Source organism: Clupea harengus, chromosome 3 (genome assembly GCF_900700415.2).
Source record: "Clupea harengus chromosome 3, Ch_v2.0.2, whole genome shotgun sequence".
In the NCBI taxonomy this organism is placed as follows: domain Eukaryota; kingdom Metazoa; phylum Chordata; class Actinopteri; order Clupeiformes; family Clupeidae; genus Clupea; species Clupea harengus.
In genome coordinates, this window is record NC_045154.1 from 30924564 (window position 1) to 30938308 (window position 13745).

Genomic DNA, 13745 nt, shown 5'->3' on the forward strand with positions numbered 1-13745 from the left:
CTGAGCTAGAGCAGTGATGTGTGAAAAGAGGTTTCCTAGCTTCTCAACCCATAGGTTTAGGTCAGAGCTGAGGCTCGTCATGGCCTCTCTGCCTCTCTTCTGTCGTGGTCTGTACAAGCTCTCAGCTTTCTCATATTCTTCAAAATGATTTCTGGGAATGATCAGGGTTCCGCCGCTACAGCTGGCATTAAAATAAGCCTATGTCTGTGAGGGAATAAAAAAAAACTGGACAGAGGGGAGGTTACATCACAGCCTAGGACTAAGTGTAAGAGCACATGAAATATTATTTTGTTTGCCTCACCAGGCACAGCATCCCTAATCTCCTAGGGACAACATGGCCTCTGTGTTTGTGCACGTGTGTGTGTGTGAGAGAGATTTTCATTCAATTCTTTCAGGCATACACACACTCTCACTCTCTCTCTTTCTCTCTCTCTCTCTCTCTCTCTCTCTAACCTATACCCTCTTTACATACAAGCATACACGCTTTCTGTAAATGCACTGCATGTAGTGTATAGTCCCATATCCTCAGATATAGTCATCCTGTCTCATTGTACAGATTTACATATACCACGTTTCACTCTCCCTGTGTCAGCAAGTGATTCATCACAAATCAGCAGAGGTTTAACACTAAATGAGTAAGAGGGAGATACAAATTCTGTTTCTATGAATGTTCCACAACCAAATCAAATGTTACTTAAGAAATGTAGAGCATTACTAGTACTTCTGGGCACTGGCTGACTCATGTGTACCCATCTGGTACACACATAAACTGTATACAAATCTTTAGCATCTCTTCTTGGCTTGTCTTCTTGGTTTGTAAAAAGCATGATGTTAGCCGATGTGGAGGATAAGAAAACAAGGGGATTGAGTTCATCCATGGAGTAATCCAGCGATTAATGAGGATTTTTGTTTGTCATAATTATGTTTACATAATACCACAGATATCCTCTAAATTGAGAAAAAAGTTAATTTAAAAGTACTTTTAAAAGGGAGCTGACTAAATTAGTTGTCTTGCTATTGTCTTCGGACATTAGGCTTCAGATATGTTTGTTAGCTTGCTGTGTCTCATATTTGGTTTTGGAGAAGACTAATAATTACTGAAAATCTCAACATAGCATGTTTATTTTTGTGTCCACAGAATGAATGGCTCTGTTTGAACTGCCAGACCCAGAGGGCTCTATCTGGACAGCTGGGAGACATGGAAAAGCCACTGCCAACGAAAGCAGAAAAGCAGCAGCCTACAGTTCCTCCCAAAGTGCAGCCCACTGAGCCCAAAGAGCCTACGGCGCCCATCGCAACTCCAGTTGTTTCCAAACCTGCACCTCCTAATCAGGAAGCACTTCCTGCTTCACTTGCCCCCGCTGTACCTGCAACAGTGCCCAAGGATGCACCTGGCACTGTTGCCCCTCCTGCTGCAGCCACTGTCTCTACCAAAGCACCGGGTGTGCCACCCGTCTCAGCTGCTCTCCCTAAAGGTGCTGCAGTGTCACCCAAAGAGCAGGTTGAGGCTGTGGCACCACAGAAGACAGAGGCAGAGAAGGCAGTGACACCTCCCAAGGCAGTGGAACCAGAGAAGTTTCTTGCTGAGCCAGCTCAAACTAACATTCCCACTGCTGAGCTTAAGCAAGCAGTGGCAGTCCCGCAGGTTGAACAGGTAGCGCATGCTATGTCTGGTGACTTTGGTGTCCTTGATGTTGATGTCTGTACCGTCCGTGTCCTTGATGTTGTTGGTGTCATTGTCAGAGAGGATGACAGAGACAAGGAGGTCCTCACAGAGGAACCTCCTGACACAAAGGGGGAAATCATGGAGCCTGTAGATAGACCTACAGGAGACTCAGTAATCACTGAGGGTGTAGATGATGAACTGCTTGAGACAGTGGACAAAAGCTCAGAATCAGTGGACACCTCTACAGAGTCAATGTCTTCAGAGCTGTCACTAGAGGAGCGGTCTCAAACAGAAGTTGAAAATGCTGATCTTGTCTCTGATGCATGGGAAAAGTCTGAATTTTATGATGATATTGAACAAGTCTCTGATGTCCAGAGTGAGGAACTAACTGAATCAGAACTTGAAATGGCTGAAATCACATCAGGAATAGAAGGGTCACAGATATGTGATGAAAGCTCTGGCCTGTTTGTTGCTATTCCATTTGAAGAGTCTGCAGTACAAAATGAAAATCTAGAACTGGCTCCTGAGGATTTAGAGAGAGAGACCCATGAAACAATTGACAGACACTCAGAAATGGTCTCGGCTGTCCTGTCAGAGCAGGAGTGTGAATCACACGAAAATTATTTTGATCAGATATCTGAAGTGTTATTAGATGAACCAGAAATGCACGATGCGTCACAGGTCATAGAAGAAGTTTCAGTGATAATTAGTGAGGAGTGCGAATTATATGATGGAAATGTAGAACCAGTCTCTGAAGTCTATGTAGAAAAGTCTGAACAATATACTGACACTGCCAAACACATATCTAATTACCTTGAGCAGGAGGCCGAAATATTTGAAGGAAATGAGGAAAATACCATCTCAGAGGAAGAGTCACAGGTATGCAATGGAAATGCAGAGCACATTTCTAAGGTCTTTGTTCAGGAAACTGAACTAAATGTGGAAGGTAAAGAAATAAAGTTCTCACACTCAGAGCAGAAGTATGAAATTCATGTTGAAAATCCTGAAATAGATTCTGTGGGCTCAGAGGTCCCAGTTGAGCAGGCAGAAGTATGCATTGGTGATGCCGAACAGGTCTCAGATATTCCCCTAGGAGAAAAGACTGAACTGCTTTCTGAGGCCCAAGTCATAGATCCAGAAATGTGCACAGAAAAGTCAGAAATGGTTCCAGAAATGGCTTATGCGAAAGAGTTTGAAATGTATGCTGAATGTACTGACTCTAAGACAGAGGGTCTAGTACAGAAAGAGGATGTGTATATTGAAAATAAAGAACAAGCCTCTGAGACTCCAGTGGAGTCTGAAATACATGCTGACAATTCAGAGCTACTTTCAGAGGTCGTGATCCAGGAGCCCGACAGAAAAGACATTATTGTTGAAACAGGTGAAGTTATGCGTGATACCTCAGTAGACAAAGTATCTGAAAAGAATGAAAATATTACAGAGCATGTGATATATACAAAAGACTATGCATTTACACACAGCATAGTAGATGATCAGTGTCACACACAAGAGGAAAAGGTTCAGTCCGTGGCTGAACCCACTGTCGAATCTTTCTCAAATGAGAATAATGTAGATACCTTTTCAAACAAAGTGGATGAAAAATTCAGACCTGTGGAAGCGTGTACAGGAGACTCTACAACAGCTCATGTACTGCTTGAAACACAAAAGGAAAATGCAGAGGGGACTTCGGAGGTCACGGTAGAGCGACCACCAGATACATCAGAGAACAGTGTGACATCTGTGGGAGTATCCACAGATGACATTGTGTGCACAGAGGTCCTAGTAGAGGGAACACCTGCCACAATGGACAAAACAGCTGAAGTCATGTGTCACAACACAATATCAAATGAACAGAAAGAAAATAAAGAGGTTGTGGAAATACCTGTAGAGGACTCTGTGTCTGTAGAAATCTTAGAAGAAAGAACATCAGACATGAAAGAGAATATGACACATCCTGTGGAAATATGTACACAACAGTCTATGTCCACAGTGGTTCTCCTTGAGGAAGTGTCTAACACTCAAGAGGAAAAAACAGACTGGACAAAAATACCTTCAAGCGAATATGTATCTGTAGAGGTCTCACTAGAGGAACTATCTGACACACAAGAAGAACATGCAGATTCTGTGGAACCATCCACAGAGGAGTCTGTTGTAAAGGTAAACTTTATACACTGTAGAATGGCAACAGTTCTTGAATGCATTGATGATGTAGTTAGGAATTCATGTGAGAAGAGACTTAATATGCTCAAATATTACGATGAGGCATATTCAACGAACTGTTTCATAATTCATCTGCAGTTGCTTTTCTTGGTTTCACACAAGGAAAGGTTTTTAAATCCAAGTCACTTGGAACTATCCTTCATGACCCCCCTTCTGTAACCCTTCATCACAAACATTGTTTGAGTGAGAGGGTTAATTGTGTTTGTCATCATTCCTTGTCTGGTTCCTGTCCGTGTTGTTTTTGTTTTTATTGTTCTTATCAGTTATGTATACACTGCCTGTATTTGCGACATCATAACCCAGCGTAATTTTTTTTCTTTTGCAAATAGGTGCAGCCACACGGACTTAAAGATGAATCTCAGAGTCAACCGCCAGTCACCCAAGATGACATCATGAAGGATGATGTTAAGATAGTTGTGGAGAGCAGTCCTACCACAGAGGTCCCCAAATCTGATATAGAAGACATAAAAGAGCAGGACCTGAGGGGTCTGGATATGATGCAAATCTCACCAGAGTCCTATAGTCCTGCAGAGCAACAGGATAGTAGTGAGAGTGAACCCTCACCCCTGCCCTCACCCCTGAGGAGGAAAGTCAGTTCTGTATCCTCCAGCAGTGAAGACTACAAAGCAGAAAGTCCTGAGTCAATGGATGATGAGGAATCTATTCGTAGGCAGCTCATGGAAATGGGTGCAGTTGTTGATTTGTCACCATCTGAAGAAGACAGCAATGCTAAGAAACAAGTCTCTATGGCCACTGTGGAGGCTGCCTCAGAGAAGCCAAAACGTGTTCTGAAAAAACTCAGTGTTGACCCTGATGTCAGCCTAGATCAGAGCCTAATTATTCATGGTCAGCTCATGGAAATGGGTGCAGATGTCGATTCGTCGCCATCTGAAGAAGACAGCAATGCTCAGAAACAAGTCTCTATGGACACTGCGGAGGCTGCCTCAGAGAAGCCAAAACGTGTCCTGAAAAAACTCAGTGTTGAGCTTGATGTCTGCCCAGATTTGAGCTTGTCATCAGAAGATCTTGATTCTGACCAAATCCATATAGTCCCTCTCTCTCAAACAGTCAGCAAAGAGGATATGGATATGGAGCACAGGGCTCCTCGGCGCCAAAGCACTATAGAAGCTGATGCATCAATGGAGAGTCTGGTTGAATCAATCGATGAGCGGTCTAAAGGTGATGGGTCCTCCAGTCTCCATGTTTCTAGCTTTACCACAGGGACAACATCACCAACATCTGTGTCCTCTCTTGATGAAGACAGTGACAGCAGTCCAAGGCATAGACGGAAAAGTGGAGAGGGCAAGCACAAAAAGGCCAAGCATCGACAGCATGGCCAGGGTCTTCCTACCATTGAGGACTCGTCTGAAGAGGAGATGCTTGATGAGGGAGACCGAGACAGAGATCAGGACAAACAGGCTGAAGTTGATCAGCAGCAGAGCAAGAGGGTCTCCAGGAGAGCTAGAAAAGGTAAAGAGGAATTGCTCAAGACATCTGGATCAGATCTCTCACCAAGCATTGAATCTGAAGCTGAAGGTGTTACTCCTGAGGAGACATCTCAAGGAATGGAAAAAGAGCCCTCACTGCCATCTATCTCTCCCTACATTCCATCTGAAGAGACACAGCTAGAGAAACCTCTGAAGAGTGCAGATGAAGCATATGAGGAAATGATGCAGAAGTCCAAAGCGATCAAGTCCGAAACTGATATCACACCACCTGTCGTTGAGCCTCTGTATGGTGGGATGTCAATTGAAGACTATGCTTATGAGTCATTAGTTGAAGGGACATCTCATGCTGATCAGGAGTCAGATGCAAGCAGACTGGCAGTGCAAGAGTTTATGCAAAAACTAAGAACCCCTGAGGAAGTGTATGAGGAAATGTTGAAAAATGGAAAGTTAACACCAGATGAACAGCTGTCTCAGCCACAAATAACTCCATCCACAGCAACTGATACCTGTTATGTGACAGTTAAAGGTAGTGATGAAAAGCTTCACTTAGAGGCACAGCAAGAAGCACTGACACCTGGAACAAGTCCTTCACAGACAAGTCCAGTGTCTCCTGTAACTGATTCACTGTCCTATGATTCACCTGAGGTAATACTTATACCCTCAAGTGGAGAAGAGGAAGACACTTATGAAGAAGTACTACCAGCAGATTCCACTTCAGTCAGAAGATCTCTCTTTCCAATTCCAGATCTGAACATCATTCAGTGCTCCTCTGGCGAAGAGGAACCTGAGGAAGGTGATAGTAGTAGCCAAGAGCGTCAGTTTGCTACCAGTGCAGATAGTTCTGAAGCTGAAATTGAAATTGAGAAGCCAGCAGCAGTGGCTGAGCCAACTCTGGCCATGGCATCAGCAGATACAGAGCCTATCTCAGTTATTTGTGAGGTTCCTCAATCCAAGCCTAGATCAGAACCAGCTTCAGTCATCCCAGTACAAGACACAGCTCTGTCACCAGAGGTATCACCCTCTTCCTCATCTCCAGATTCAAGTTTATCAATGACCACTGCAGCCTCGTCCTCACCACTATCTGATCAGAGTCCAGTTTCAGCTCCTGCTACTCCTGCAGTTGTTGAAACTCAGGCTCCAGTGATAATTCCAATCCCAGACATTGTCTCTGAACCTTGCTTCTTAGACCAAAAAGAGCCATCACCTAAGGAGAAAGTTGCAACTCCAACTCAATCAACAGGTCCACCACAGGTTTCTGTACCAACTCCAGCTGCTGCAGCTGCAGTCCCATCTCCTGTTGTAACCCAGACAGAGACTCCCACACCTACTCCTGTCAAAGTTCCAGTTCCTTCCACTGTCCCAGCTCCATCCAAAGTTTCAAAAGTACCTCCTGTCCCACCTCCCAAGCCAGTCATAGTTTCCATCCCAGATATAGTATCTGCTCCAGCTCCAGTTTCAAAACCACCTTCTATATCCAAACCAGTTGTAAAACCCAAGCCAGCTGTGCAGTTACCTCTAGCCCAAGCACCTCCAAGTACAGCAACAGTGTCAGATCAGACACGCCCAGCAGTTTTACCACCAGCTCAAAGTCAAGCTGCTGTTATGCCACCTAGTCCTTCCCTGGTAACTTCTGCCGCACCCCAGGTCACAGCTCCTGCCCACAAACCAGCACCATCAGTTCAAGCTTCAGTCCCAGTCATTGTCCAAATGCCAGATCTTGTGTCACCAACCACAGATCCAAGTCAAAAGCCTCTTCCTCACCCACATTCTGCTCCAGTACCTCAGCCAGGACCGGCCCAAATAGCTGCTCAAGTTCAATATACAGCACCAATCCAGGAAGCTGTTGCATCATCAGTTCCTGTGCCAGTCCACAGAGCAGTACAACCTCCTTTGCCCAAACAGACCCCGGTAGTTGTGCAGATGCCAGATTTGGTTTATTCCTCGTCTCAAGATGCAGTTTCAACACCAGCCCCTGCCACTGCAATTGCCTCATCATCAACTTCACCTCCAGTTGTTGTCCCAGCCAAGGAGCAAATTCCAGTTTCAGTGTCTGCTGCTTCTCTAGTGGGAGCTCCACTTACATTAGCACCTGCATCAGCCTCTGCTACAGCAGTAGTGCCATCACCAGTCACTGCTCCATCGGCAGCCGTGGCAACAACTGCTGTCCCTCCTCCTCCTCCTCCTCCTCTTCCTCCCTGTGTGCCTACGACTCAACCACCTGTCTCAGTCTCAATCCAGATGCCAACTCATAGTCCATCTGCAGAAGAATTAAATGCAGCCATCCCAATAGCTCAAAAGCTGCCACCGCCACCTTCTATACCTACTACTGTCACACAACCCCAGACCTCCACAGTGGCCACACCTCCAATAGTAGGGCCAGCTGTACCCCCAACAGCTGGCCCAATTGTGTCTTCAACTATAACTACAACTGTATCCTTTGGAACACACCCAGTGCAGTCTGTGGTAGTGGACATACAGCCAGGAATCGGAATCGAAGGTATGCAACCACAACAAGAGATTAAAACATTCGCAATTTCTCCCACACCTTCTCCTCCACAGCTTTTACCCACTGTCCAGACAAGACAAGGTCATGTGGTCATTATTGTTCCCCGTGGTGCTTCATTTGAAAACATTTCAGTGATCAACCAGTCAGCACAAGAGATTGTGGCAAATTCAATTGCAGTAGCAGCTGCGGCCCCGGGTGAGGAAGTCAGTGCTCAGATACCCACCACTTGCATTCCACCACCCCCAGCTCTGCCATCTGCTCAAGCTTTAATCCCCACTGCTGTGCCGACCACTCCACCAACAACATCAACACAAGTGTCTGCCCCACCAGTAGTCCCCAAACAAATGGTGGTTTCACAGCCACCACTGCCACCCACTTCCACCCAGCCCATCCCAGCAGCAGCAGAGATCAAGGCACCACCTGCTCTTGGCCCAACTGAGGCAAAAACACCTGCTCCTGTCCTTGTGGATTCTCCAGTAGGAGCTCCTGTGGTGAAACAAACAGTCACTCCAGATCCTAAACCCATCTTGCCACCTCCAGTTCCTCCTAAGCCAACCTGCATTCCAGCAGGGTTAATATTCACTCATAGGCCAGGTGAAATTGTTCGCCCTCCACTGTCTCCTCAACCTGTTCCTGCTCAAAAAGTTCTGCCTGATCAACCTAAATATGCCACATTACCGAGAACCAGAGAACCACCTAAAGCACTGTCGTTTAGTCTGACAACCCCTGTACAGTCTAAGCTCAGTGCAACGTCTCCGAGGTCTCCTATGTCACCCAGGTTTGCAAAATGCCTGGAGACTTATGTGGTGATAACTTTGCCATCAGAGCCAGGATCACCTGTTGAAGGAATAACCACACAGGCCCCATTGCGACGTGGATCCTTTCCATCCTCAAGTCTGCCAGCAGGGTCAATATCGGCAGCACCACTGCCAAAACCGCAGCATGTCTACTTCCATCCGACACCAGTGCCCCAAATAAAACAGGTTGATGTACAAGTACCAAGACATGAGGTAATGGTTGTATCAGCTCCACCTCCACCTCCACCACCAAGACCAGAACAGACAGTTGTGTCAGTACCGTCTTCACCAGTGTCAGTGCAAATGGAACCCGTGTCAGCTTTTGCAGGAATACCAACACCACAAGAAGACCAAACATGGGTATATGTGCCTGCTCAACCAGTAACAATAGAAATGGAGCAAGTGGTGGCAGCTCCATCTACAATACAGCCTCAACCTGTGCAAACTGCTCCACCTTTGGCACATATGGCTACCCAGCCTATAACACAACCACTACCAATGCCCTCTGTGGCATTTGAGCCCATTATACCTCTTCCAGTACCAATGGTACCTGTGGCTGCCCAACCTCAAACACAACCAGCTGAATCTGCTTCTGCTACAGTACTGCAGCAACAACCAATTGCATTTATAGCTGCCCAGGCCATATTGCAAGAACAGCCAATGGCTACTGTGCCTGCTCAAGCTACATTTCACCCACAGCCACGTCATCCTCTGGTTGCTCCACTTGTCGCTCAACAAGCAATACCTGTGGCTGTTCAGCCTGTATCACCACAACCTGTGTCACCTGTGGTTGCTAAGACTATATCACCACAACCAGCTCCGCCTGTTGCCGTTCAGTCCATCTCACCACAACCAGTTGTACCTGTTGCTGTTCAGTCCATCTCACCACAACCAGTTGTACCTGTGGGTGTGCAGTCCATCTCACCACAACCAGTTGTACCTGTGGCTGTTCAGTCCATCTCACCACAACCAGTTGTACCTGTGGCTGTTCAACATGTATCACCACAACCAGTTGTACCTGTGGCTGTTCAGCCTGTAGTAAAACAACACATAATGTCTGTGGCTGTTGAGCCCATATCACATCAACAACCAGTGGCAGCTCTTCAATCTGTGTCACCACAACTAGTAGAAACTATCACAGCTCAACTGATGTCACAACAACAGCCAGTGGCATCTGTGGTTGTACAGCCCATGATGCAGCAACAGTCAATGACACCTGTGCCTACTCAGCCCATTGTACAACAAGAGCTAATGGGATATGTCACTGCTCACCCAATGGTACAACAACAACCAATCGTACCTGTGGCTGCTCCACCTTTATCTCAAGAACAGATGATCGCATATGTGGATGCTCAACCTGTATTGCAGCAGCACCAACAACCTATGGTGTTTGCATCGCCCTTGTTTACATCACAACAAGAAGCAATTCCACCAATGCAACAGGGGCCTCTATACACAGCCGCAGGTCTTCTCCTATCACAACAAGAGCAACCAATTGCTTACCCAGCCCAAGTTCCATTCACTCAATATGCAACCTTGGGAGAGAGTCAATTTGTTGAAGGAATACAACAACAACAACAACAACAACAGCAACCCACATATGTTCCTCTTGCTGCCGCCCCTCAATTTGCACCACCAGCAGGAGGTCAGGAAAGATTCACGCCAGAACCTCCTACTGTGCCTGTGGCACCAGTTACATATACTCAATTCACACAGTCAGTGGAAAGCCAGGAAATTCGAGGTCCAGAAAATCAACAAGTTCCAACAATGCCACCCCCTCCAGTTACATTTACGCAAGTCACTAAGTCAATAGCAAGTGAGGAAATAATAGGGCCGGAAACAGTTGTTTCAAGTGTAAGTCAAATGTACTCTGCAATCTCAACTACAGAACAGCAGCCTGAGACGATGCCCAAGGTGGTGACCCAAGTTGTTACAACTGAAGTGCAGAGGACTACTACGTTTTCAGTCGTACAAGAAATAATGTCTGAGGAACCTGCCCCAGTATCACCCAGTGTTTCTGTTGCCATGGAGCCAGAGACGACCCCAATCAGAGTCCAATCAAAGCCAAAACAGAATGGAAGAATTCACTACCCAGGAGATGTCATTGATCTTTGCACTTCAAAAGTCAGTGTCACCATGACTGACAAAGGCATGGACTTGACAGCTCCTGAATCCAGCCGGCAGTCTTTCTCAAGTGATTCCAGTGGGCGGCAGTCAACAGCTGTTCAGCCAGAGGTGGTCAATCTCAGTGCAGTGATTACACCGGCCACAACGCTCTCTGTTGTGACGGATAGCATCACAATTGTCACTTGCTCTGCCACCATTGCTTCATATAACAACGCTGCTGATAAACCACTGGATTTGGGAAATGCAACCTCTATGCCTCTTCCACTCACAGCATACATGCCATACAAGCCTCTTACACAGATAGTATACAGACCAGTATATTCCCAGGCTACACCCACAACAAGCACGGAAATTCCTGTTAATCTATCTTATGGGGTTGTAGAGAGTATGGCGAGTGCAACAACACCTGTGACAATTGCACCGGGAAGCATAATGAGTGACACTGCTGGAGTTCCACCTCTTATTCCAGCTCATACTGATGCATACGCAACAGCTGTAGATCTTACTACATCCAGGCCAGTTATGGTGGCTCTGACCACCTCCTCAGGTGTCGTGACCACAATAGTGGAGGATGCAGGGACACCTGTGGATCTCACTGCTGGGCGGAGTGCTGTCTGCTGTGATGTCATCTACAAACTTCCATTCACAGGGAGTTGCAGAACGCAGCAGCCTACCACCCCACTGCCTGACAATCGGTTTGGCTACAGAGATGATCATTATCAATATGGCAATGCCACAACCCTTGGCATCACAGACCTCAGTTACATGAAAAGCTCAGTGTCCGATAGCAATTTCTCTGAGGCCGGACAGTTCTACCACGAAGGTAAAAGTGGATTAGGTTACCAGAATGGAGCTTCAGATGGCGCCATAGATTTGACTTCCGCAAAAATGTCTACAGGTAAGATAATATTTCTAGTTATACCACACTATGCATTTGCTTCCTTTTTTGTTCCTCTTTTTTCCTTTTTACATTAAATGTGAAAATTGATTTCTCTTTGGTTTTGCTTAATTGTTGTCTTCTTTTCTTTTTCACACAGATGCTTGCATGTGCCTGCGTGTTTTCCCACAATGTTTTGGCTTTGCTTCATGCTAAACGAACGAGCACAAAAAAAAATTGCATGCTTTCTTCTCTCTTATTTTTCCTTTTTTCTCTCGATATATTGCATGCCCAACTTTTTTCTTTCAAATTTAATGACTAATGAAGAATGAGGCTAAGATCATATATATTTTTTCATTCTACAACAGATGAAGCTTTGGACTACTCAGGCAAAGGCACCAGAGCAATTACCACAATTACCACTGCACATTTCACCCAGAGTGTGCTAAGGTCAACCAATGGAATTGTTTATTCATCCGTAGCAGAACCTGTCCCAGCCACATATGCAATAACCACTCAGCCAGGGTCGATATTTAGTACAACATACGCTGATTTGGTCGAAATACACCCAACTAGCGCTTTAGAGCCATACTCAACCTTACAAAACCTCCCTACCCCTTATGGGTTCATACCAGTAACAGATTCTGGTCAGATCATTCCACAAGATACTGGAATTTCAAAAGAACTTTTGCCCTCAATACTTGCCAACCTCTTCCCTGGTATGGCACCATATCCTGAAATATATTCCGACGCAACCCTTGAAGCCATAGCTGCCTCACTGGACACTTTGCTCTCTCCGAACTTCCCTGGTTTTGATGACGGCAAGAATCAACAGTATCATGCTCAGCGAGAGTTCCTCGAATTGGAGAAGTTGAAGCAGCTGTGCCTTGCCGAAGAGCTGGAGTGGGAGAGGCAAGAAATCCAGAGGTTCCGGGAGCAGGAGCAGGTGATTGTCCAGAGGGAGATTGAGGAGTTGCAGAACATGAAGCATCAGCTGCTGTTACAGCAGGAAGAGGAGCGTCAGGCCCATTTGATCCTGCAACAGGAGACCTTTGCCCAGCAGCGAATGCAACTCAATCAGATCCAACAACTTCAGGTGCAGCTGCAGCAGCAACTGGATGAACAGAAAGTATACCCATATGGCCGAGAGACACTGAAAGGCATGTCTCCCCCAATCAGTACAGTCAAAAATGTCCTGGACCAGCATTATGTAGGCACAGATGATGGCCAATATTGGCCAGTAAAGGATGACACCTCCACACCCTCCAAGGTACCTGGCCAGGACCAACAGACAAGCCACATGTGGGGTACTGTTCCCACTGAAGGCATTCCAGCATCAGCAAGAGTCAGTAAAGATGGTAGAATAGACTCAACACTTGCAGTGAGTGGCAAAAAGATTGTTGACAGTGCTGTTCAGACAGATGATGAAGATGGTGCTGAGAAGCCATATCCTGGGAGGAGAAGAAGAAATAAAAGAAGTGTGGACAGTTGTGTCCAGACTGATGATGAGGACCAGGATGACTGGGATACTCCTGTCAGAAGCAGGCGGAAGTCTCGATCAAGTAAATATGTAGATTCTGAGAAGGGCAAGTCTTCTAAGGTCTCCAGCATTGCCATCCAGACAGTAGCAGAGATATCAGTTCAGACAGATCATTCTGGAAGCCTTAGGCGTTCACCTGTACGAGCCCACATCGACACCAAAGTAGATTTCCCTGGGACTGGAAGACAGCTCAGAGGAGATGCTGAGTCTGACTCTGATGAAACATCATCACAGAGAGACTCAAGGCACCCTGGTACCATAGATATAGGTATAACCACCTATCTCAAAGCAGACGGAACTGGCTCCTCTCCAAAGTCCCCCAAAGTTCTGTATTCTCCTGTCTCACCTATGTCTCCAAGTAAATCCATAGAATACAGTAAATCAGGCAAAGGTGGACAGAACATGCTCACTGTTGATCATTCAAGGCTCTCCCCAGGCAGCCCCAGATCACTAAAGCCTTCACAAAGATCCTTGTCTGAGAAGTCTCTAAGCCCAACTACCGAAGACAGAATGACATCCACCTACCATTACTCTGAAAGCTATTCGGTGAGTAAATCCAAAATA

At 46.1% G+C, this 13745-nt stretch overlaps 1 protein-coding gene across 1 annotated transcript in view; it reads left to right on the forward strand.

The window, feature by feature from the left end:
- pclob (piccolo presynaptic cytomatrix protein b) overlaps positions 1 to 13745 on the forward strand; it is a 73789-nt gene that overhangs the window by 37924 nt on the left and 22120 nt on the right. Inside the window, exons 14-16 of the mRNA XM_031563598.2 lie at positions 1139 to 1654; positions 4216 to 11662; positions 12010 to 13727. Coding sequence (XP_031419458.1) covers positions 1139 to 1654; positions 4216 to 11662; positions 12010 to 13727 — 9681 coding nt within the window. The remainder of the gene's footprint in view (positions 1 to 1138; positions 1655 to 4215; positions 11663 to 12009; positions 13728 to 13745) is intronic.